Source organism: Megalobrama amblycephala, linkage group LG1 (assembly GCF_018812025.1).
Source record: "Megalobrama amblycephala isolate DHTTF-2021 linkage group LG1, ASM1881202v1, whole genome shotgun sequence".
NCBI classification, from domain to species: Eukaryota; Metazoa; Chordata; class Actinopteri; order Cypriniformes; family Xenocyprididae; genus Megalobrama; species Megalobrama amblycephala.
This window is the reverse complement of record NC_063044.1, coordinates 1,095,092-1,119,565: the sequence shown is the minus strand read 5'-3', so window position 1 is coordinate 1,119,565 and position 24,474 is coordinate 1,095,092. Positions and strand designations below refer to the sequence as shown.

The window sequence follows — 24,474 nt, the reverse complement described above, 5'->3', positions numbered from 1 at the left end:
AACAGAACAAACACAGGGCTTAAATACACAGTGAACTGAAGATCTAATGAGATAATTAACTAAACACAGCTGAACTCAAACACTAATCAATCTGTAACCAAGGAGACAAAAAAGTGGCGGGAAACTGAGAACAAAGAAGAACATGTGACTAATAAAAGGCAAACTCTAAACATGAACAACTAAACAGAACAAAACACAACTCAAACCCTTACACAAACAGCACAATGTGTGTTCTTGTATGTTGTTACAAATGTTACACTAGTATTTTATTCACTGTTGTTGTTTTTTTCCTTTTATTCTTCTGATAACAGGCCATTGCTTCTGTGTTCGCTTTCCAAATTCTCAGTAAATGTACACACACCTATGAAATATAGATAGTTGGTGATTATTTATTTTTCTTCCTTATTGATTTTGTCAAAACATCAGACAACAACAAACCTGACAACCATATATAAGCAAATTAATCATTAATATTTGAATCAGTTAATCAAATTAACTTAACGTAGCTGAATTAATATTACAATATTACATTAGTCTGTTCGGCCAAATCAATTTCAAAATCAGCTCACAAGAATGTACACACAAGTTTTATTGAACTAAATCACGAACACATAGCTAGACTACACAAACACAAACATACAAATCACACATACACAGGAAATGAGAGAGTGGAAATTAATTGAACTGTATCATAACAGGATAATGAAGCGATGAAAAGCATCATTTAACCAGCTGGAAGAACCATCAGTTTCTCCCTTTGATGCACCTTTGTTAACAAAGGGGTTCACAATCTTAATACTAAATCTGTTTAGTGTTCAAATGATACTTGCAAATGCCTTAGCTGTTGAGGAGCGTCCAGATCTGCAGGCTCAGGAGAAATTCTTGACGGTTCGGTCCGATGGTGCTGAAGTTGTAATCAATATCTTCTGCGTTGAATAAAGAAAATGAAGATAACTTGTGCCGTTATTTTGACCCTGTTGTCAAGGAAGTTGCGCATGGCTTGCAGGGAATGAGGCCTGGAGCTGGGTGGGATCTCATGTGAGCAGTCCGTAGTATCAGCAGGAACAAAGAAGAACCAGAAGAGAGACGATGATTTACGTGGGGGCTTTTTAAGAAATCAGACCTCTGAGGTGCAATTCTCTGGCGGGAGGGTTTCTTTGTTTGAAAGTGGAATCATTTGCATGAGGGGAGTAAGCTGGTAAGTTTGTGTCCATTTATACGCTGATAAATACAACAAACATACTGTGGTGGATTTGGTTCGACACTCCCTGTGTTTGATTAAGTTGACTTGTGTGTCGGACTGATCATCTGTTGATTGCTTATGCCTGGCAGAAGAATAGTCAGTAAAAGAATCACACGGCTCAAAAGCACTGTCTTGTGTTGTTTAATAAATACAGTTTACAGTCACATTTAAATATCACTGCTCTCCATTCAGACACAAATATGAGGACACTAGAACACAACACATACAATGCCTTCTGTGAGATGGTGATGTCCACCTAAGTGTGAGTCATTAAACTAGGAGTAATTTGATATGAATCACCACCTTGATGGGCTACAACATCTAGAAGTTGTCATAAGTGTCTTTGAAGAGTGTGTGTGTGTGTGCGCGCGCGCATTTTTGTGACATATCAGGACACAAATGTGTATAATGAGATGGGTATGACATAGGTATTACAAAAAGAGGTGACTTATTAGGACATTCCCCATGTCCCCACTTTTCAAAAGGCTTATAAATCATACAGAATGAGTTTATGTGAGAAAGTAAAAGTGTGCACAGTTTCCTGTGATGGGTAGGTTTAGGGGTAGGGGTAGTGTAGGGGGAGAGAAAATACAGTTTGTACAGTATAAAAACCATTACGCCTATGGAATGTTCCCACAATTCACAAAAACAAAAGTGTGTGAGTGAGAGAGAGATGAAATAATCCTCCTCAAATGAGGAATTTGACCATGAACACAGAAGTGGTGGTAGTGAAGGCCATGCTGACAGCAGAGAAGTGACCCAGAGCCGAGTTACACAGGTCAGTAGAACAGCACGTCTTCATCATCTGGTATATCTTTGTGCTTGAGTCAGGCGGGAAATTCACCTGTTCAGTTGTATTGCATTTGGACACTTCGAGACATCCTTTCATCTTAATATCCACAAAACCAGCTGAAATTGAGATGCAAGAAAAAATAGATTAAGCTTTAAAATATAATTTAAAAAATGTCTGAGAACAGAAAAAATATATGCACACATTAACAATTTTCTTCACCCTGGAAAGCGTAACAAGTAATTAAAATCCCCCAAAATAAAATGAATTATTCAGTTTTAGTATATTAAATCTTACGATTTAAGGAGATGCAAAAAATAATGACTCTTTAATGAACATTTACGTCTTTCAAAAAAATGTTACGTTGGTGTTCAACAGCTTTTGAACAGAATAAACTTACCAGCCGTTCCCTAATCCACTGAAGCACTGCTGACCAGCATCACATGTCTTTTTGGTTGTGTAGCAAAGACTCCCGAATCCCAGTTTACACTCATAACACTGCAGGGCCTGACCTGAGAGAGAGCAGATTCATGAAACATTTGAAGCTGTTAGTGACATGGTACCGCTCATGGAATTTATGAAAATCTTTTTTAAAAGGCATATAAGTTTCTTCAGTATAAAAAGTAATAAACAGTTCTCTGAATCTCCTGTTTTACTGGAAAGGTAAGAGCATTAATGCACCATTTTGCAGATTTGTTTCTGATCTAATTGTCAACATAAGTAACATTTTCAGCATTTCTCAATCCTTTCTCTTCTCAGTATGTGCTCTAGCTCAGAGGAGTGCAAGTCATGTTTCTTTACTACAGTACACATATGTGCTAAACACAGGCAACAGAGGGATGAAGAATTGAACAAAACTTAAACATGTAGTTGACTGGAAGCACAGTTCATCTACAATAATAGTTCACCCAAATATGAAAAAAAGGTTATTCCTTCTAAATGTCTCCTTTTGTAACCCATGGATTGATTGAGTAAATGTCGACAGAATTTTCATTTTTTTTAAACGAGATAACATTTTAAGATTACATTCTTTAATATCTGGAACACATGTACAGGTACAAATATACCCTTTGTATTACACAGAGAGAGAGAAATCTACACAGGCGGGTTTCGGTCACACCCACTCACCCTCCCATGTTTATCTTTATATGAGAGCATATCATATTTGAATATACAGTAATTAACTCCCAATATAAAAATGTACAAAAACAATTCATATTTATGAATCCTTTTTACCTTCAAGGACTTTTTTTTTATCTGATTAAGCTCAATTCTGAAGAAAATTTGAAACCCAACTATAGCAAACGAACCCCATCCATACACACTTACTCAAGCTTACACAATAAGTAGCTACACATATCATATACTGAATGATCCATGTTATATTTGAAATAGTTATTTTCAAGTTCTAATTCCAGTCACAGTTCACTAACAGGGTTTTGAAATATGAATCAATTAAACAAAATCATACTGTAGGATAAAAACAATAGGGTAGACATGGTGAAAAGGCTTTAATTATCTGAGTCATTAACCATCACTTTGTTACACAAACAGAGTGTGCTTTAGATTTTTTTTGGTTTTGTAAGATCAAACCAAGCATAGACCTGATTGTGACATGTCAGATAATTACTAAGTTCATCCCTCTTTTCTGTGAAATGTCTCTTTTCTTAATCCGCTAAACCTTGTTTTCTAGGGATATGATCATGTGATCTTCCTTAGAGCAGAATTTCTCACCGACAGTCGGGTGGGTGGAGGTTACAGTAAATATTCATTTGAAACGCTGTGAAATGTTGTTTGATACTTAGCAAAATAAATAGACACTTGGTTACCACCCTAGTCAAAATATGGAAAATAAAAGGTGGTGAGCTTGCTTTTCAGAGGTTGAAAATTATGAGCAGCATCAGGCACTATTTATGAGTGGATTTTCATAGCAATGAGCAGAAGAAGTCCGGTTCACTAAATACAATGTATATTGCATGTATGAAGTATAGCGTTGCAAATATATGCTGCAGTATATAGTTAATTTGCTGAATATATAATATGTTCATTAATATTCAATGTAAACAAATTATTATGGAATAAAATAAATTTTCTTCTCTTTGGTGATTGAATTGGAAAAGCGATCCAAACATTTTCTTGGTAATTATAATGTTATTAAGTAGTCCATAACTATAATATTAATAAAAGGTCTTCTTTGTGATGTCTGAGCTGGATATTAGAGTGATCAAACAACGCAGCATCAATTTATGTATGAGAAGCACCTAGAGTGTTTTGCAGTGTGATGCGCTAAACTCAATTAAAATGATATTATAGTTATTGTGAATGCAGATTATGACTTCATATTAATTAAGAAACTACATGGAGCATATGTACTTTTAAAGGTGACCTATTATTATGCCCCTTTTGACAAGATGTAATTTAAGTCTCAGGTAGCCCCCGAATGTATCTGTGAAGTTTCAGCTCAAAATACCCCACAGATCATTTATTATAGCCTTTGGGTATGAGCAAAATAAAGTCGTTTTTGTGGGTGGGTTGCTTTAAATGCAAATGAGCTTGTGCTCCTTGCCCCCGAGCTCACTCTCATTCAATACACTGAGGCAAATATAAGAAGTTCACACAGCAAATATAACTCGCAATATAACTGTTCGTGATGTATGGCGTTAAATGATGGACAAAACAGCGTGAGCACATAAATGCGCAAGTGAATTAACTTCCATTCTACTCTACAAATTATTAGCAGAGATATGACAGATACTTTTTCAGATTCAGAAATGTGGTCTATAGCCAAACTGACACAAGTTCAGCCAAGTTTTCCTATGTAACTGGTTTGGTCTCAAATGGGTACGAATAAACCAGACCTCCCAATATAACGTTCTATTAACATGTTACAAACTGCATTAACATAGCACTGATTATTGAGATAAGGGACAAAATGCCTGCTTTATGTTAAAAAAAATAAATTCATCATAATAAAAATACTTTAAAAGTTACATCTAAAGGAAATCTGGATACTCATGACATTCATTGCTTTTATTTTTAAATAATTTTGTTACTATTATTTAAATACATGCTCTATACTTGTAAAATACATGTAATTTACCTTGTCCTCAGCATGAGGTCGCAATGTAAAACTGCCAAACAAAGTGTTTAAAAATGCAACAAATTTAAAAATATACATTTTAATTGAAAGGTTGAGATCTGTAATATATCAAACAATACAAAAAAGTAAGTCAACTGCTTTAGACGTCAACTCCATCAGGTTTTATGTCTGATGGTTGACAAGTGCTCTCAAAAAGTCTAGATGATGTGATCTAATGTTTTTTTCCATATGGGGAATTCTTCAAATGTTGTTTCACAATTCTATTTACATTTACATTTGAAATTTGGCCCCAAGCTGAACTTTTGTCAACTCTGTCAGTATTTAACAACGTCAGGTGAAGGTTTATGTCAGTTCTGAAAGAAATGTCTTATTCATTTTTCAATTCATTGTGTTAAAATATTAAAACAACAACTGAACTGCATGATATCATGTCTGATTTACCTAAGAACGATGATTATATATGTTTAGTATTAAAAAGGTTAGAGAAGTAAGAATTAATTTATTTTTAACTCCTTTACTGAACACCATTCTGTCATAATTGAAGACTTTATACTGCTGTTGGATGAATCAAATTAAAAAATATGCTTTTTAAATGTGTCGGATGGGACAAATTAAGTTCTGAAGTGAATAAATGTACATTTTTAGAGAAAAACATTTTCAGAAAAACCTGTTCCCTTACTACATGGTTCATTAGCTGAGACCTTTGTCTACAAATAAACCAGTTTAAAAATAATGATAGAAAAATAAATATAATTATATTAATACATAAAAAGTTCTAAAAATCAAGAGTATTTCTTTGTGAAAGCTTGTTGTAGGCTCAAATCACTGAAAGCAATGTTACGGATGAGAATGACTCATAAACCACAGCTTCTAAATTTATTATGTTCGTGACTCACAGATTCACATGTTCCACAGTGACTGAATAGATGTGGAATGAAAGGAGCTCATTCGCCACACAAAAAAACTGACCAGAAATATTCAAACAAATAATCTACTGCTATTTTATACACTAGGCTATATATATATATATATAATATATGAAAAGCATCTTACCTGCTGCGAAATACAGAATGACTGCAAAGAAGCCGAAAATGATTTTGTTCATCTTTCTTGCTGTAGCTGAGGTCAAGTAGAAGACCGTTAAATTCTAGTCAGACTGCTGTGAATAGCGGAGATCTGCTAGATTTATAGGTCCACACCCATGACACCATCCGTTACACTTCTGAACACAGTCCTGCGACGTCTCAAGGGTGTGGTGTAAATTAATACACACACGCACAGGTTTGTTTATCTTAGTGAGGACATTCCATAGGCGTATTGGTTTTTATACTGTTCAAACTGTACATTCTGTCCCCCTACACCTAAACCTGCCCATCACACAAAACTGTCTGCATTTTTACATTTTTAATAAAACTTTAGTATGTTTTTAAAGCTATTTTAAATATGAGGACTCATGAAATGTCCACATTTCAAAATGTCATTCAAATGTCCCGCAAAAACATGCTCTCAATATAATTGTTTAAATATCATTATTATTTTTATAAGAAGCACCGGTCAGTACTGAAGCCTGCCATTTCAGTGAAACACAGAAGTCTATGTGGACCAAACTGTGAATCATTTCTCATTGCTTTCATGCAAAATGCATTCAATGGCCACAATTTTTTTTTTTTTCTTCAAAATTCATGAGCACTTTTGTCACTTTTGTCGTTCATACATACCCAGGGGTGTGTCTAGAGGGGTGGCACCAGCCCCCCCTGGAATATGATTGGCCATCCCTGGTGCCCCCCAACATCATAGGGCTAGATTTTCTGTCAATCTGACAATGCCCAACGCCACTGGATCAGAGTGCTGTCAATCACTCATTGGATCAGAGCGAAGCAGAATCGCAGTTCCCCGTGTTTTCAAACAGAAGGGGAGGGAGATGCCACGACATGGCACTGTTTATAGAAGATACACACTCAATTTTCTATTTTGAAATATCTCACTTTATTTTATTATTTAATCTGATTACTTTCGTGTGACTGCCCTGCTGAAAAATCCAACTAAAACCAGTCTAAGCTGGTTGGCTGGTTTCAGGTGGTCTCCCAGCCTGACTTAGCTGGTCAAGCTCATCTCCTAGCCTGGAACTAGCTGGTGTTCATCAGAGGGCTGTTTCATAAAAGATGCTAAGAAAAGCAAGGATTAAACTCCAAAACCTGACTTGAATTAACCTAACAAATGAGCTGGGGCTAAAACGGTTTCATAAAAGGAAATTGAAGTTCACGCAGTACCACTAATTTGATCCAGGTTTACCTAGTCAAGATAATTTCGCGTGCACGCTTTTTTTAAACAGCCCTAGAGGTCGATCATGGATCAAATCGATCCACCATAGGAAAAAACAGCATACATTTTGTGCTTTTTTATGCGTTTGAGACATGGTGTTTTCCTCAGTGCATAATTTACTTTCCACAAGTTTATTCTCCATTTGTAAATGTTAGAAAGTCATGATAATATTTCCATTTTGAGGCTAAACTTCACATTGAACGAGCGCTGCTGCGCGCTAAACACATGGAATGCAATAGAAGCGCAATAATTCTAAAATATACATTTCGCTAAAATATTTGATTTTGGAGATTAAATGTGCCTTATGTACAATTTTAAACCTACAAGTAAGTGTATTTTTATGACAGTAGCTGTAAATGGACTATTGTAATGGGGTAAATCAATATACTTTGGGACAATTACTGAGTTTAGATTCATCTTACAATTAAAATTTAGTCTGTGCATATTTATTTAAATTTTTAATTTTGTGATTTTAATTTTTGCTCTTCTAATAACCATAAAGGTACTACAGCTGCCAAACAAAACCAGAGAGGAATGTATTCATATATTTTAAAACAATCTTAATTAAATATTGGGCACAAAACATTTAGCCAGTAAGAAAAGAAAACCTGTATGTTACACACACACGCACACGCACACACACACACACACACACACACACACACACACGTTTACTTAGCTATCTAAATGGGGACTCTCCATAGGCGTAATGGTTTTTATACTGTTCAAACTATATTTTCTATCCCTACACTACCCCTACCCCTAAACCTACCCATCACAGGAAACATTTGAAAAAAAAAAAAAAACTTTAATTACTTTATTTTAAACCAGTTTTACAAATGAGGACATCCCTAAAGTGAGGTTTTTGAAGATTTTGTCTGGTTTTGATCACTTCTGGGTAAAAAAATGTCCCCAAAATATGGTTAAGTAGACACACATACACACACACAAACTGAATTGACTTATTTAAGTGGTGTGAAAAGAAAATCTAAAAATAGTATTCTCACATGGTCAAGTTCAGAAGAACTGAGATGTGAAGAGGTGGCTGGTTGAAGGGCAGCACTGCAAGCTGCACTTGTTACAGAGGTTGGCACAGCATGCTTGTTTACACTGATAGGCAGCAACTCTCCAAATTTGTTAATAATCTCTACATAAAGAAGAACAATGTTTAAATAAACTCATTCATGCATAGCAAAAGCTATATAACCATGGATAAATAGCTTACCATTTTGCAATTTAAAGTTCAGAGCCTTTAGTTGCTGATTCTCTATTTTCAAAGCTTTGATTTCTTTTCTCAAATCATTTATTTTTTTTTCATTTTCTTTGTTTTTTTCTTCTATTTTCTTAAGCAATAGTGTGTCATTTTGTGTTTTTTCCACCTAAGTTGAGAGACAAAATTAAAGTCACAGAACAGCAAAAACACATGATACACAAAAAATAACAGTAAAAGATGTTACAGTAATATAATTTATCAAGAAGTTAGATTTTACTTTTTTAAATCTCTTCTGGACTTGATCCGGACTTGATGATGGGGTGTTTTCTGGACTAAATATTCTTTTTCTTTTTATTGTTCTTTTTTCAGGCAGCTTGCCCACTTCTTTCTGCCTTTTCTCTGACTCCATCTGATTCAGTCGTTTCAGTAGCTTGTCCTTGTTTTCTGTACAGGAAAGGTTCATTATTTCACATTAATAGTTCAACCAGGAAAAAATTTAATATGCATTTACTCATTCACCAATCTCACCATTCATTTTGAGAATAACTGCAGGAGAGCTCTCATCTTCATACTTAACATCAACAATATCCCCTTCATGAACTACAGATTGAAGAATTTCTTCTCTTTTAACAATGTCCAGAGAGGCTTCCATTTCGGTCCATTCAATTAATGCCCACATTTTGTCTATAATGGCAAAAATATTACAATTTTAAGCTGATAGATAGATAGATAGATAGATAGATAGATAGATAGATAGATAGATAGATAGATAGATACACAGATATTTAGATAGATAGATAGATAGATAGATAGAAACACAGATAGATAGATAGATAGATAGATAGATAGATAGATAGATAGATAGAAACACAGATAGATAGATAGATAGATAGATAGATAGATTGATAGATAGATTGATTTAATCATTTGTCTGAATAGCGAGCAACACAAAACCGTTAACTTCATTGTTGCTTAATGTTTCCATGGTAACATATTTGCCTACAGTTAACTCTGTTGAGAAATTTAACAGTCGGCATTTTATCCTTATTTTTCAATACACTACTGTTCCAAGGTGTCTTTTTTAGGTTCAAGTATTTTAATTGATGGAAAATTAAACTTTACTTACCCGATTCACCAATAGACGGCGCAGTTGCACTGTTCTCCGGAATTCACAGCGTGTTTGACGTGTGTCCTCGAGCACGCGCAAGCAACAAAGTAACGGATTTTTTTTGTGACAACAAAGTAACCGTTTTAAGACCAGCAACACAATTGACTTTTCATGGTAAGTACTGCGTTTATTTATTTATCTATTTATTTTAATTAATTTAAAAAAATGTAAGGTGTTACAATCTGTAGCCTGGCCTATATTTTACTGTTAAATAAATAAAACAAAAAACATGGTTGCTATGGCAACCAGGCATCAACCGAGGTTTTGCTACAATAGTTATGTTTTTTTGTTATATTATTATGCAATATTGAAATTTAGATGGACTCTTATTGCATTAATCCATTAATTAATAATAATTAATAAACTATTATTTATTTAAAAGTGACACATTTCATGTCTGGTTTATAATGTAAGAATAAAACATTGTACAAACACTATATGGTGTATGACAAAATAATGTCAAAGGGTTAAGCATAAACTTTAAATCAATAGAATGTAAGATCATAAGAAACATTTTATATAACTCTAAAGTCTTAACTATTTCTTATATTTGTACTTTTCATTCTGATGCAATGTCTTAATATGTTGATTTTGTACTGTATTGTTATCTTGCAGTCAGTAACTCTATACAGACAATGGAGTATAAATTGTACCTGCAAAGCAAGAGAAAAATTCCAAGGACTACTAAAATAAGATGGAGTGATTGCCATAAAGGTACTGGCTAGTGAACATTGTATTGTATTTCATTGTATTACTGATTTGAGGTGGAACTGATGATTCTTTTTTGTTGCTTTAAGGTTTTAGGAAAAAGCAATATAAAGCATGGTTGCAAGATCAAGTTCATGAAGTAAGTACAAAGCTTAAATGCAGCTTATGTCTCATACCATAATAAGATGTTACATTACTATCATAATACAGCAGGGCTCTTCAAATCTGGTCCTGAAGGGCCACTGGCCTGCAGAGTTTAGCTCCAGCACTGATCAAACACACCCGAGTAAATGAATCAAGGTCTTCAGTATCACTAGAAAATCACTAGGTAAGTTTGATCAGGGTTAGAGCCTAACTCTGGAGTGCTTGCCCTTCAGGACCAGATTTGGATAGCCCTGTAACACCTATATCATTTCTAAAATGATCACCACATAAATGATTATTTTTAATGTAAGCAATAAAGTCACATACTGTATTTGTATCTGTTTCTGATTACAAGGATGAGACATCTAACAGTGAAAATGAGAACAGTTCCTCACGCTATAAGACTAAAACAGCACCACATCATACCACAGTAGGTTGCTGTAATTTCAGCTGTTTCAACTTTTCCATATTTCTGGTTAGCAGGATGACACATCTAGTGAAGATGAGAACAGTTCCCCATGCTATAAGACTGACACAGAATCAGATCATACCACAGTAGGTTGCTATTACAATATTTCAGCAAAGCTGTTCTTACTATGTTTTAATGAAGGCTATCTGTTGACTGGATATATCTGTGGCTTTTATTGCAAGGAGGATTGGGACCAACTCCACACAACACAAAACCATACCATGGTCAATATTACAGTTTTTAAAAATTGAGAAATTAGAATAAAATTGCATCTATTAAGTACTGCTTGTACTTAGTGTACAAAAGAACTAGAGATTTATTTTCTGTTTGTAGCAGGGAGAATCTGACAGTGAAAATGAACCACAAAACGAGCATATGACAACCCCTGAAGACACCAAAGTAGATTTCCAGTGTCAAAATTTGTATGTGTTACATTTTTTGGTCCCACTTTATATTAAGTGGCCTTAACTACTATGTACTTACATTTAAATTAATGATTTGATACAATGCACTTATTGTGTACATACATGTTTTTACATTGTACTTATATTTGAAAAACACCTGCATGTAATTACATCTGTAATTACATTTATAATTACACTGTTGACCCATCCCTTACACCTAACCCCTACCCTTGAACCTACCCTTACCACCAAAGCTTTCCCTAACCTTACCCATATCACACCTCAATAGCAGCAAAAGTGTTTTGCAATTCAATATGTACCCAATAAGTACATTGTACTTATTTTTTGATGCAAGTACATAGTAGTTAAGGCCACTTAATATAAAGTGGGACCCATTTTTTTTCGTCTTTGCTCTTGTTTAAATATGCTAGACTTTTTTTTCTTTTTCTTTTTTTTTTGTAAGTTTATAAGTTGTTTTTATGTCAATAGTGCACTGCATTGGTTTTCTATGGGACAAATACAGTGTAAAAGTCTGTGATGTTGATTACCACTGGAAATTTTAACTCATTCATTTAAAATAAAATAAGATCTGAAGAGCTGTATTTTGCCCTAAAATGTATATATTTTTCTAAAAAAAAAACAGTACATACTTTTAGGGTATAGTTTATGCAAATTGGGATGCAGCTGTAGTGTATGTGTACAAAATAAGTTGTCATGTTTAAATGGATACATTTCTGACTTTCTTGCAGATGGATGCTGAAGCATATGACAACACACAGAATTACGATAGAGAGAACCCAAAAACAACGCAAGACAAGATCTATCCCACTGCTAAGATTAGTAATGAAGAATCGCAACTGGCTATTTTATGCTATGCTCTTAGGCACACTACAACAAAATCTGCTCTTGGTGACTTATTAGACCTAATTAACCTGCACTGCCCAGAAGGAACCAATGGAGCACCGAATAGTCTTTACAAGTTCTTAAAGGAATTTGATTATAATTCATTTGAAATTGTGTACATCTGCCCTACATGTCATCAATACTTTGGTAATGAAATCCCAGCCAATTGTGATTCATGTGGTTCTGAACCTGGGGATAAGAGCTCTCTTATTGAATCTGGTGACATTTTCATGAAATTGTCCATAAGAAAACAACTGGAAGAAAAAATGTCAGATTCGACATTTACAGCAGCAGTGAATTACAAATGGACCAGAGTCAAAAGCAATCCAGACAGTGTTCAAGACATATATGATGGTGAAATGTATAAGTCAGTAGGTCCCTTGAATTATCCAAATCAATTTATCCTTTCACTTACATGGAATGTTGATGGTGTCCCTATTTTTAAGTCTTCTCCTTTTCACATTTGGCCAATCCAAGTAGTAATTAATGAACTTTCCCCAGATATGAGAAGTAGGCATGTTCTCCTGGCTGGTTTATGGTTTGGTGCTTCTTATAATCTGTTTAGGCTGATGCCCCCACAAAAACTGAGGTCTAAACCACTTACAGTTAGTCTCTCCACCGCTCCTGGTCTCTGGAAGTGGCCGAGGATCAGGATTGCTTCACAGTAGTAACGGAAAATGGTCTTTTCCTCTGAAGCCACGTGGTCACCTTCCAGCATCCTCCCATAAATGGACAGCATGTCTTTCTTGGCCTTCCGGAGGACTGCCTGGCACTCCTGAAGGCTCTTCTCACCTTCAAGGAACCATTCATACCTAGAATGACATACAAGACAACAATGCGGCGGAGAATTACACACATGTCTGTAGCACATAACCCCAGATGTACAGCCAGCACATAAGTACTATCAACATGGAGGAAGTCATGAAAGAAAACAAAATGGAAGGCAGATTAGCAACTGACCTGATTTTACAAGTGACCTTGCTGTTCGACTTGGAAACTGGCTTTCCGAGGGAAGTGAGGAGGTCGATGTAGGCTTGGCACTTCCTGTAGAAGTCAGCATCTGCTGCAACCAAGTTGAGGTGGGTCTTCAGATACTGAACAAACCGGATCATGTTCTTGATGTAGTTCAGTATGGTGGCTGGGCCCATGTCAGTGTGCCGGAGTTGGGTGAGGAAGTCCTTGGTCTCAGTGGACTTTAGCAGGAAGTCTAAGGTGACTTTATCCCCTCTTGGCTGGATGTATCTTAGCATCCTGGAGACGTTGTCTATCTGTGATAAGGAAAAAGAGAAGTGTAAGGTAATGATGATGCAGTGAGAAGAAAAGCCACACACCAGCCGGCCACACACAGACACCCGAGAGGAACAGACTAAAAAGAAACAGAAATGGGATGTATCTTACCACCTGCTGGCAGTTTGTGACCTGCAGGGTGTTGATCAAGTAGCCATTGAAGTCTGTCAACATGGCCTCTTCTGCAGGGAATTTTTGATAGAGCCCCATGTTCATCATTTTGACCCGGACACCTGCACTCGGCTGCGCTTGATCTCTGAAAAAAATAAATAAAATACAGACAGAAGAAAATGAGCTCAAAGCAACCTTACAGTTTGTTCACAGTTTTTGCACTGATGTGTGTGAGGTTTAGAACGTACCTTTGCCATGTTCGGTCACTTGGATCGGTGGTGCTGCCTTCAGAGCTGCTGTCCTCTGAAACCAAGACACCACCAGCTGCTTCAGAGCTGCCCCCGGCTGCTCCAGAAAGGCCACTGGCTGTGGGAACGACAGCTGTGCTGGTGGACGGCTCTTCGGGTTCCAGGTCTGCCTGGTTAGGAGCATTGGCCACGAAAGTCTTTCTTTGGCGCAGCTCTTCCAGAAGAGCCAGCCTAGATGGTCTGTGGGGGTAACATTTAACCATCTCCTTGTAGTCCCAGTTTCTGGCTTCCCGTGTCCACACCTTGGTGGACTCCTTGGCCCTGTTCGCCTCCTCCAGCCGTTCTTCGGGTGTACTATTTTTCATGCAGACCCTGCTCAGGTGCGTCGTCAGCATTTCCTGTGGTTTTTCACACAGCAGGCAGTGAACAATGCGACGGTCAGATTTCTGGCTGTGAGACAAAGCTGACACACCAAAGATTACAAATGTAAAAATGAATGAAGACAGAGCATTCTTAACACAGAGGCCTGATGTGACCCTTAACCAGCAAAACTTATCATATAAAGCTACTGTAATACTACCAGAACCAGTTTTTCAGCCTTCTTAAGACAGAGGCATGTGTGTGCTAAAGTGACTGACCAATTCACACCTGGGCCTGATGTGACCTTTAACCAGCAAAACTTATCATATAAAGCTACTGTAATACTACCAGAACCAGTTTTTCAGCCTTCTTAAGACAGAGGCCTGTGTGTGCTAAAGTGGCTGACCAATTCACACCTAACCCTTGACCTATTTTAGTTTTAGGGATGAGAAACAAGTCTTACTAAGAAAAGAAAAGTTGACTTAACTTAAAATTATAAGGCAACTTGATGCAAACCCCCAGTTGTGTGATGTCATCATCAAGCAGACCAATCAGGTTGTTTATCGGGTGGGAGGACCTGGAAAATAATCAGACTGTTATAAATATTGAGAGATATAAGGTCAAAAATAAAACAAAAACAACAATTAATAAGAATATATGTATTAAATGTATAAAATATTTTTTGGAATCCTCCCCTGGGGAGAATTTTCTCCTGGTCTGACCCAAAAAATGAACTTTATACTTGAGGTAACCTTTGATTGATCTTGTTAATAAAATAGTATAAAGTCAAATTATTAACACTTTCCCCACCAGCAGTTTATACATGATACCTTACAACATTATTAAATTGAATATATAGTTAACGTTTTTATAGTTGTATTGATTTTCATTTGACTTGACTTCATCAAGAAAAAAAAAAGAAGTTAAACCATAAATAATAAAATAAAAACTTTAGGACAATGACCATTAATGACCAATTAAGTAGGTATTCAAACTAGATAATCAGACCTTGCCCCCACCAGCCTGGAAAGGTGTGAAAGTCAGCCTGTAATTAGCACTTTACTTTTGGAAAGTTTGGAGTGAGTCATTGTGTTTAAAATGGGCCCATTTTCATCCTGTTATTTGCCCATTCACCTTACACCATCCAAGCGGTAAGTTCAGATCATTTGATATACCTGACATAATAAACTGTAAACATTTGATTTTATTCTACGAACGTAATATGAATTTTGTATGTACATGTCAAAACACAACATCATGTTGAAACTTTGCATGCATGTTCATGATAATAAATGAGAAAAAGGGTCCCACTTTATATTGAGTGGCTCTAATACCTGTGAACTTACATAGTAACTACATGTGTACATAGTATGTAACCAGGGCTGGGTAGGTTACTTTTAAAATGTATTTCACTACAGATTACAAAATACATGCTTTAAAAAGTAATTTGTAAAGTATTTCGTTACATTACTCAAGTTTAGTAACTTAATCTAAATACTTTGAAATACTTTGAAATACTTAACACAAAGAACCATATTAACTTGATGTTCTGTTTTAAGTTTACAACCTGTAAATAAAAATGACCTCTACCCATCATAGGATTTGGTTTTCTGCTACAGTTTATTTTTAACATCAGTTTTCCACAGCATTTATAAAAAAAAATGCAGACAATCTTTTTTTTTTTTTTTACAGGTGTTTAAATGTATCAAAATAAATTCAGTATTAATTAGCTGCAATAAAACCAGTAAGTGCCATTTTAATGCAACAAGAACAAACTCAAAGTGCTTATCATTCATACCATTTTTCAAATTTTAGGGAACAGCAGCTTGAATTTGTAGAAACACTACAAAGAAATTAAAGCATTACATTCACTTTTACTCTGAAATGTTTACTCTCCAACATTTAACATTTACTCTCCAACTTGAGCCCAATAAGGGCGATTGTGACGCAGCAACAGTGTGTGCTCAAAATGCTCATCTGTCATGCTGCCACGAAGTGGAGTGAAAATTAGCCCTCCCTGACTAAACAGTCTTTCTACAGGAGCACTTGAAGGCAGAGTGGTGTTGTATTTCAAGAAGAGGGATTTGACGATTGGATAGAGCTTCAATGCATCCAAAGTCTTGCACGGATCTTGGAGATAGTTCCGTATTTCATCTTCTGCTTTGGTGCTTGCAATCTGTGTATTCTCAAAAGAGAAGAAGTTGTCATCCATGTCTCCTGACATCTGTCCATTTTCAGTAGTGGTCAGTTCAGCAGAAGGCACAATGTCCAGAAGGGAAGCCTCTTGGATCATTATCCTTCTCATATTTTCCCTCTCATCAGCAGGAAGCCACCACAGACGAAACTTTGGTATGGTAGATGCTGCCATTCTTGCATCATGGGAGTCCAGTACCTCTTTGAACCGAGTGTCAATGGACTTGATCAATGTTGAGATTATGTTAGCAGAGAACTGTACCTGAGAGATCTTTTCGGTCAGCTTGGCTTTCAGGCCAATAATTGTCGGAATTATGAAGCCAAGAAAGCAGTTCTTTTCCCCCTGGAGAAGATCGATTGCATAGGTGAGAGGTTTCAAAACTGCTGTATACTCCTTGAGAAATGCAGTCTCTTGAGGGTGCAGTTTGGCCACTCTAACACGGTCACACACTTCAATCAGTTGGGCTTCAGTGAGACTCACTATCTTTTCAATGCCACCGATACTCTGAGCTCCATCGGGTCACGGATGGGACAATGCATCTCATGTTGGCAATGTCTTCTAACACCTCAGCTGCTATTGGGGAGTGATGGGCCTTATTCCAAATGGCAGCACATTTTGATATGGCACTTCTGTACAATTTTCGTGAGACATCTTGTGATGCAGCCTTTTCCAGGTCACGTGTGGCAATGAGATTTAGTGTGTGCGCAGCACAACGATGATGTGGTGGCAAAAAAAAGTTAAGCTCTTGTTGGGAATTATCCTGAAGAATTGCACTAATATCTGCAAACTGCACACCATCTGTGTAATCGTGAAAAGTGTGTTCTTCTGGATTCCCACATTTTTGGAAGGCTTTAACAAAATTACTGCCATTGTCTGTAATTGTGGAGCAGACCTTACCCTGAATGTTGAATTCTGCATGAATTTCACTTATTTTTTCTGCAAGTACATCATAGGTGTGACGTCCACCGACTCTTGTGCAAGCCAAGGCAGCTGATTTCCTCTCCAGTGTTTCTTGCTCTATCCAGTGACAGGTCATCCCAAGATAACTTCTATGATGAGAAGTCCATATATCTGCTGTGGTACAGACAGTTTCGATGCCCTGAAGCTCTTCAACCAGTGATTTCTTCATGCTTTGAAATGACTTCTCAGTCCAATGCATCAAAGTTTTTCTGCACATAGGGGTTTTCCCTCCACTAATTCCCTGTATAAGCTTGCGGAAGGAAGAATTCTCCACTAATGAGAAAGGTTGCACATTTTCAATGATGTAGTCAAAAATTAGTGCATTCACTTTCTTTGTAGTGGTGATTGTTGCTACCTCAAGTTTTGATTGTTTTACAGGAGGATCACATGGTGTGTTTGCGGTGGCACTGCATTCACCATCTCCATCGTTAGCTGATGGTGACATCCTTTTCCTTGATGTAATCTGCATGGCACTTGGATGCATTCTCTGAAAGCATATATTAACAAAAGATATATATTAGCAGTCTATTAGACATAACCTATGTGTTGGTAAAGAATTTCAATATCTTGACACAGATTATGAAAATATGTTTCTTTTAACATCACACAAATGTATACTATATTGTTAATAATATAGGTTGCTCAGTGGTTTAAATTAAGTTTTATAAACAAAGTTTGTAACATTTAGAACATTCATAAAGAAAATGTTCAAATGATCTACCCAATCAGCTTGAGAGAAGGATATATTCATAGCAGACCCATCTATGCTTTCTCAACTGTTTTTTTTTTTTTTTTTTTTTTGCACCCCTCCACCATTATTCTCTTTTTGTGTTTTACAAGAAAGTAATACAGGTTTGGAAAAAAATACATATGTCAGTTTGTGTGAACTATCTCTAGTATTTATGTTTCTATTGAAGCAAGCATCCTGTCAGTAAGTGTGGTCTTTACAATAAATGAAAGGAAGAAAAATAAATTAAGAATTTTTATATTATAGGCCTATTGCAATTACAGTGAATGGGATTTCCAAATCCAAACGTGCCAAAGGAATAATAAAAGTAATAATAAACTAAAAGTAACCAAGACAACTGGCACAGTTCTCGAAATAATACAACAGATTTGCTTAAAGAATGGAGAAAACTTTGAGTGATTCCTTCACTTACTTCTCTACGGAGAGACAACCGCCACAACAGAATTGCAGAGTCAAACTTGATAGTCAGGATGCGTTTCATAAATCAAATGGTCGCAATGAAGTTCAGTGGAATTTACGACTATAGTTATCTAACGATGCTTTTGGGAAGCACACCCCAGATCTATCAAATTCGTGTGAATAATTAATTCACAATATTTTTATAAACAAAAACAAATGATCATTAAAAGATCGGCTCAAAAGAACAATTTGTTCACGAATCGGATCATGAACTCGCATAAACGCGTCATATAGGCCAACGTTACCTGAACTTTTGGAATGCATTAAGTTAAAGTTTGTCTGTAAAGTACACAAACCATTGGCTTTATAAAACATTATTTAACGCATGATTAACTTAATTCGATGTTTAAGAGGATTTCGTGTTAGTTTTCAAAGGCCCAATTACTTAAAATTCATAAATATTAAGGCTATAGGCTACTGAAATCAGGGTATCTTCCGTTCATTCATGTTTTGATTTGATATTGAAATCAGAAAAATGAGAAAACCGCACATTTTTTCGTTTTTCATTTTTAAAATGAAAACGAAAAAACAAAAAATTGGCTTGATTTTTCTTTTTTCGTTTTGGGGTTGGAAACAAATAAGCAGTTTGAAAATTCGATCTCTACATGTGGGCGGGAATGAAACGCCTCTTTCCCCTGATTGGTCAACCAGACGTCAAACCATGTCGTCATCAGTTGTTCATCAGTTCCGCTCAACAGAATAAAAGTCCCTCGCTCTACAGCTGTACGGATTCTTAACGCGCTTATTCTACATTTAATCTCTTTCTCATCAAATAGCCAGACTAGTGAATGGCTTGACACAAATCGTTCGAGTCGGGGCTTAATTCTGTGTAGACATTAATTCATCATGAGAAATATTAGTTTATCTCATAAATATTAATTTACTTTGCAGCCTCACACAACTAGCCTACCCCCAGCCTACAACTTTGAAACATTGAGTGTAAAAATGTCTTTTGTTTTAGACAACATGGGATGGATATGAAATGATAGATAGGCTATGAATATTATGCCTATTCTATTTTGTTTCTATTTTTTTTTTTCATAGAGAAGTGTAGGACATGTCAAATGTCAAATATTCAGTTATCCTTGTGTATCATATATATATAATAGGCAACATGCTATTTTTTCCTTTTCTTAAAGTTATAACTTTTGTTTAAGGCAATATTCTGAGTTTATTTCATTATTCATTAATACTGAGTATTAATGAATGTCACACAAACCGGTGTTTTAATTTCTCTGCCGACTAAACTTCCAATGCAGATCAGAACCGTTGTCTGACTGACTCCTAGCGCACAGAACAGTGTTTCATTCCTTAATGAATCAGAGTCTTTGAACAAATCAGTTGACTGAGTGATTCAATGGCCCAAAACATTATAGAGATCCAATTGATATATTCTTGAATGAATCAGCATTTTGAACGAATCGCTTAAATAAATGACTCAATGATTAGCTCAATGACTTGCTGACACCTACTGGCGACATTAATTTCATAATCCAATTATCGTTTCATTTTGTCATTTAAAATTTTCTGTATTCAAAATGATGTGTAAAACATTAATATCATTACATTATGCAACTGTAATTCCTACACATATACTGCCCTCTCTAAGCAATCTAACAACTCATAAATCTAAAAGCAACTTCAGGTGCTGCTTCTTTGACACCTCTGCAAGCCTGGTTGATACTGATTTAATTGGTAACAACCTATAGCGTCATATTATTCTAATTTAATTGACTAAATTTAAGAACTTAACATAAAAGAAAGCATACATATTTAATAAGATTAGGAAAAAATCCCCAAATCCCCTGAATATCAATTAAATCAATTACAGTTAATTTCTGACACAGACAGATGACAATAAATAGGCTATAAAAATACTCTTTATCTCATTATTGTTAGTGTGATTTCAGGGTTTTGATATATAGCCTAATATTGATCAAGTATAATTGATATCTTCTTAAGAGAGCACTATAATGGTTATTTTTCCCTTTATTTATTTTACTTTTTTTAAATGTGTGATAGCCTATTTCAAATTGACATAAATGAGTTCACCTCCGTCATCAAATCATCCAATTCGCATTTTAAGTCCATCTCTCTATAGCACCGCTTTGATGAACTAATAACATGTAATATATTTTCATATCTGTCATATTTCAAATTCATCCCATGTCCAAAACTCAGGGTGTTGTCTAAAACAAAAGTTATGACTGCTGCATATTTACATCGGCTACTGATTTGCACTTTTTAATTCAATGTATGCCTATACATTCGCTGCCCAGTGCGTTGAGAATCAGGGTATCTTCCGTTCATTCATGTTTTGATTCGATATTGAAATCAGAAAAATTAGAAAACCGCACCTTTTTTCGTTTTTCATTTTTAAAATGAAAACGAAAAAACAAAAAATTGGCTTGATTTTTCTTTTTTTGTTCTGGGGTTGGAAACAAATAAGCAGTTTGAATATTCGATCTCTACATGTGGGCGGGAATGAAACGCCTCTTTCCGCTGATTGGTCAACGAGACGTCAAACCATGTCGTCATCAGTTGTTCATCGGTTCCACTCAACAGAATAAAAGTCCCTCGCTCTACAGCTGTACTGATTCTTAACGCGTTTATTCTACATTTTATCTCTTTCTAGTGAATTCTAGCCAGACTAGTGAATGGCTTGACACAAATCGTTCTGATGAAGAGTCAGGGCTTAATTCTGTGTAGACATTAATTCATCACGTGAAATATTAGTTTATCTCATAAATATTAATTTACTTTGCAGCTGCACACAACTACCCCCAGCCTACAACTTTGAAACATTGAGTGTAAAAATGTCTTTTGTTTTACACAACATGGGATGGATTTGAAATGATAGATAGGCTATGAAATATATATATATATATATATATATATAATATGTGTGTGTGTGTATATGTATATATATATGTATGTGTGTGTGTATTTTACAGTCACAGCATATCTATTAGGCCTATTCTATTTTGAGTTTTGTTTTCATAGAGAAGTGTAGGACATGTCAAATGTCAAATATTAATTATAGTTAATCCTTCTGTTTCATAATACATGTATAGGCAACATGCTATTTTTTCCTTTTCCTAAAGTTATAACTTTTGTTTAAGGCAATATTCTGAGTTTATTTCATTAATATTGAGTATTAATGAATGTCAGACAAAACAGTGTTTTATTTTCTCTGCCAACTAAACTTCCAATGCATATCAGAAATGTTGTGTGACTGACTCGTAGCGCACAGTGCAGTGTTTCATTCCTTAATGAATCAGAGTCTTTGAACAAATCAGTTGACTGAATGATTCAATGGCCCAAAAGATTATAGAGATCCAATTGATATATTCTTGAATGAATCAGCGTTTTGAACGAATCGCTTAAATAAATGACTCAATGATTAGCTCAATGACTTGCTGACACCTACTGGCGACATTAATTTCATAATCCAATTATCGTTTCATTTTGTCATTTAAAATTTTCTGTATTCAAAATGATGTGTAAAACATTAATATGATTACATTACGCAATTGTAATTCCTATATATACTGCCCTCTCTGAGCAATCTAACAACTCATAAATCTAAAAGCAACTTCAGATGCATAGACTCTAAAAAATATGGACGTAGTGTACGTGACGTCACCCATAGAGTTCTGAATAGCAGCTTTGATGCAAAAATGAGGCCGCGGCCATCTTAGCTGCACGTGACCGCACGTCACTCACGGATAACTGAAAATGGGCAAAGAGGCGGGACGTAGTTGGAGCCCATGCGACTTGTTGCTGAAACCACGCCCGCCTAGCATATCTATCTTAGATACTATCTAAAATATTAATAAAGATAACAATATCATTAGAAAGTACTAAAGGTTTACTGTCAATCTACGGTGCTTTTTAAGATAACGTTATAGATGCTCTAACACCAGTAGGCTAATTAATTTGTGTGGGGTGTGCAAATAACACAAAAAAAATCAACTTGGACTTCATACCTTTAATGAAATAGAGATCGCGAGATGAATCCAATCCGTTGCACTTGGGTAAAATGTCCATTTCAAAACATAAAACATCGTTTATAATGTAAAACTCTATTCGTACATATATAGGTACCAGATATCTATAACTCTCAAATGTTCTCTCAAACTAATGAGCTTGTGTCCAAAGTATAATTTTTCAAAATAGTGCAGCAGTTTTAGTTATAATATACAAGCAGTGCTGTCGGAGTTGTATATCCTCCTGGTATTGTCATTAAATCTCAGGAACAAAGCTTTTAGCCAATGCCACGATGATCCAACAACGTGTGTTCCGCATGCCAGCACATGTACACAGACTGACATCTGTCTCGAGTATGTAGCAAGCCATACATTGTATAAAATAATCCAGAAAAAAGGCACAAACACGGCTGAGATGCCAAATTCAGCGGCTAGAATTAGCTGAGGTAACATGACGGCTCACAGACAGCAGCGCGATCCACCTGTCACTCAAGTGACCACGCCCTTAATTATGCAGAACTTTAAGGCTTAATATAATTTAAACGGATGAGTTATAAAAAATTCACCCCCCTCAGAGTTGTCATGAAGGGCAACATTAGCAGTATAGACCACAACACAAAATTAGCAGTATAGACCACAACACAATTCAGAGTGTAAGCATGTTTTTTTCTGTTGTAAACTTGGCTGTTTTAACATGATGGTCAATGAGATTCTGCTCCCTTTTGCAGCCTGTCCCTAGCGGCCAGTCGATGAATCGCAGTTTAAGTTACTTCCGTATTGGCTTCACGAGAAACTGGGGGGAGGTTGCCGCTTGGTCAGATGGTGCTTCTTTGCTACCTTTGCAAGCCTTTGTTTGATACTGATTTAATTGGTAACAACCTATAGCATAATTTTATTGTAATTTAAATGACTAAATTTAAGAACTTAACATTAAAGAAAGCATACATATTTAATAAGATTAGGAAAAATCCTAAAATCCCCTGAAAATCAATTAATCAACTAAATCAATTACAGTTAATTTCTGAGACAGACAGACAGACAGATAGCAATAAATAGGCTATAAAAATACTCTTTATCTTATTATTGTTAGTGTTATTTCAGGGTTTTGATATATATCCTAATATTGACAAAGTATAATTGATATCTTCTTAAGAGAGCACTATAACGGTTATTTTTAACGCTGTTTTAACATTTTTCTCTTTATTTATTTATTTTACTTTTTTAAAAAAAAATGTGTGATAGCCTATTTCGAATTGGCATAAACGAGTTCAAATCATCCAATTCGCATTTTAAGTCCATCTAGCACCGCTTTGATGAACTAATAACATGTAATATATTTCATATCTGTCATATTTCAAATTCATCCCATGTCCAAAACTCATGGTGTTGTCTAAAACAAAAGTTATGACTGCTGCATATTTACATCGATAGGCTACTGATTTGCACTTTTTTAATTCAGTGTATACCTATACATTCGCTGGCCAGTGTGCTGAGCAGCTTCGCTAGATTTTTATATTTGGTCACTTCAATAAAACAGGCATTGTGCCAACGTTGTAGAATGGGGGTAATTGTGTGCAGCTGCAAAGTAAATTAATATTTCGTGAGAAAGACATAAAATGTAGAATAAACGCATTAAGAATCCGTACAGCTGTAG

At 35.6% G+C, this 24,474-nt stretch overlaps 1 protein-coding gene and 1 long non-coding RNA gene across 3 annotated transcripts; both read right to left on the bottom strand.

Annotated features, from left to right (window-relative positions):
- Positions 1-8,240: 8,240 nt before the first annotated feature.
- Positions 8,241-10,178, bottom strand: LOC125249257. Its single transcript, XR_007180523.1, has 3 exons — positions 9,795-10,178; positions 9,197-9,352; positions 8,241-9,112 (listed from the first exon to the last, which is right to left on the bottom strand). It is a non-coding gene; the product is annotated as an uncharacterized LOC125249257 (long non-coding RNA).
- Positions 10,179-12,246: 2,068 nt separating this feature from the next.
- LOC125245171 lies at positions 12,247-23,041 on the bottom strand. 2 transcript variants are annotated; one of them, XM_048155697.1, is made up of 6 exons: positions 22,821-23,041; positions 17,980-18,111; positions 14,111-15,047; positions 13,863-14,007; positions 13,425-13,732; positions 12,247-13,276 (listed from the first exon to the last, which is right to left on the bottom strand). In XM_048155697.1, exons 3-6 carry the CDS (start codon positions 14,503-14,505, stop codon positions 13,015-13,017), a joined length of 1,110 nt encoding a protein of 369 aa, XP_048011654.1. In that variant the 5' UTR covers positions 14,506-15,047; positions 17,980-18,111; positions 22,821-23,041; the 3' UTR covers positions 12,247-13,014. The 2 variants fall into 2 exon arrangements, with proteins under 2 accessions (XP_048011654.1, XP_048011727.1); XM_048155770.1 differs by lacking the exon at positions 22,821-23,041 and having other exon boundaries at positions 13,866-14,007; positions 17,980-18,256.
- Positions 23,042-24,474: the final 1,433 nt, after the last annotated feature.

What these genes read in the sequence shown, in the direction of transcription:
- LOC125245171 (XM_048155697.1), bottom strand. Translation starts at nt 14,505, where the DNA reads ATGCTGACGACGCACCTGAGCAGGGTCTGCATGAAAAATAGTACACCC. An exon ending in AGTGACCGAACATGGCAAAG is followed by an intron (nt 14,008 to 14,110) that starts GTACGTTCTAAA and finishes TATTTTTTTCAG; the next exon opens with AGATCAAGCGCAGCCGAGTG. An exon ending in AAGGTCACTTGTAAAATCAG is followed by an intron (nt 13,277 to 13,424) that starts GTCAGTTGCTAA and finishes ATGTCATTCTAG; the next exon opens with GTATGAATGGTTCCTTGAAG.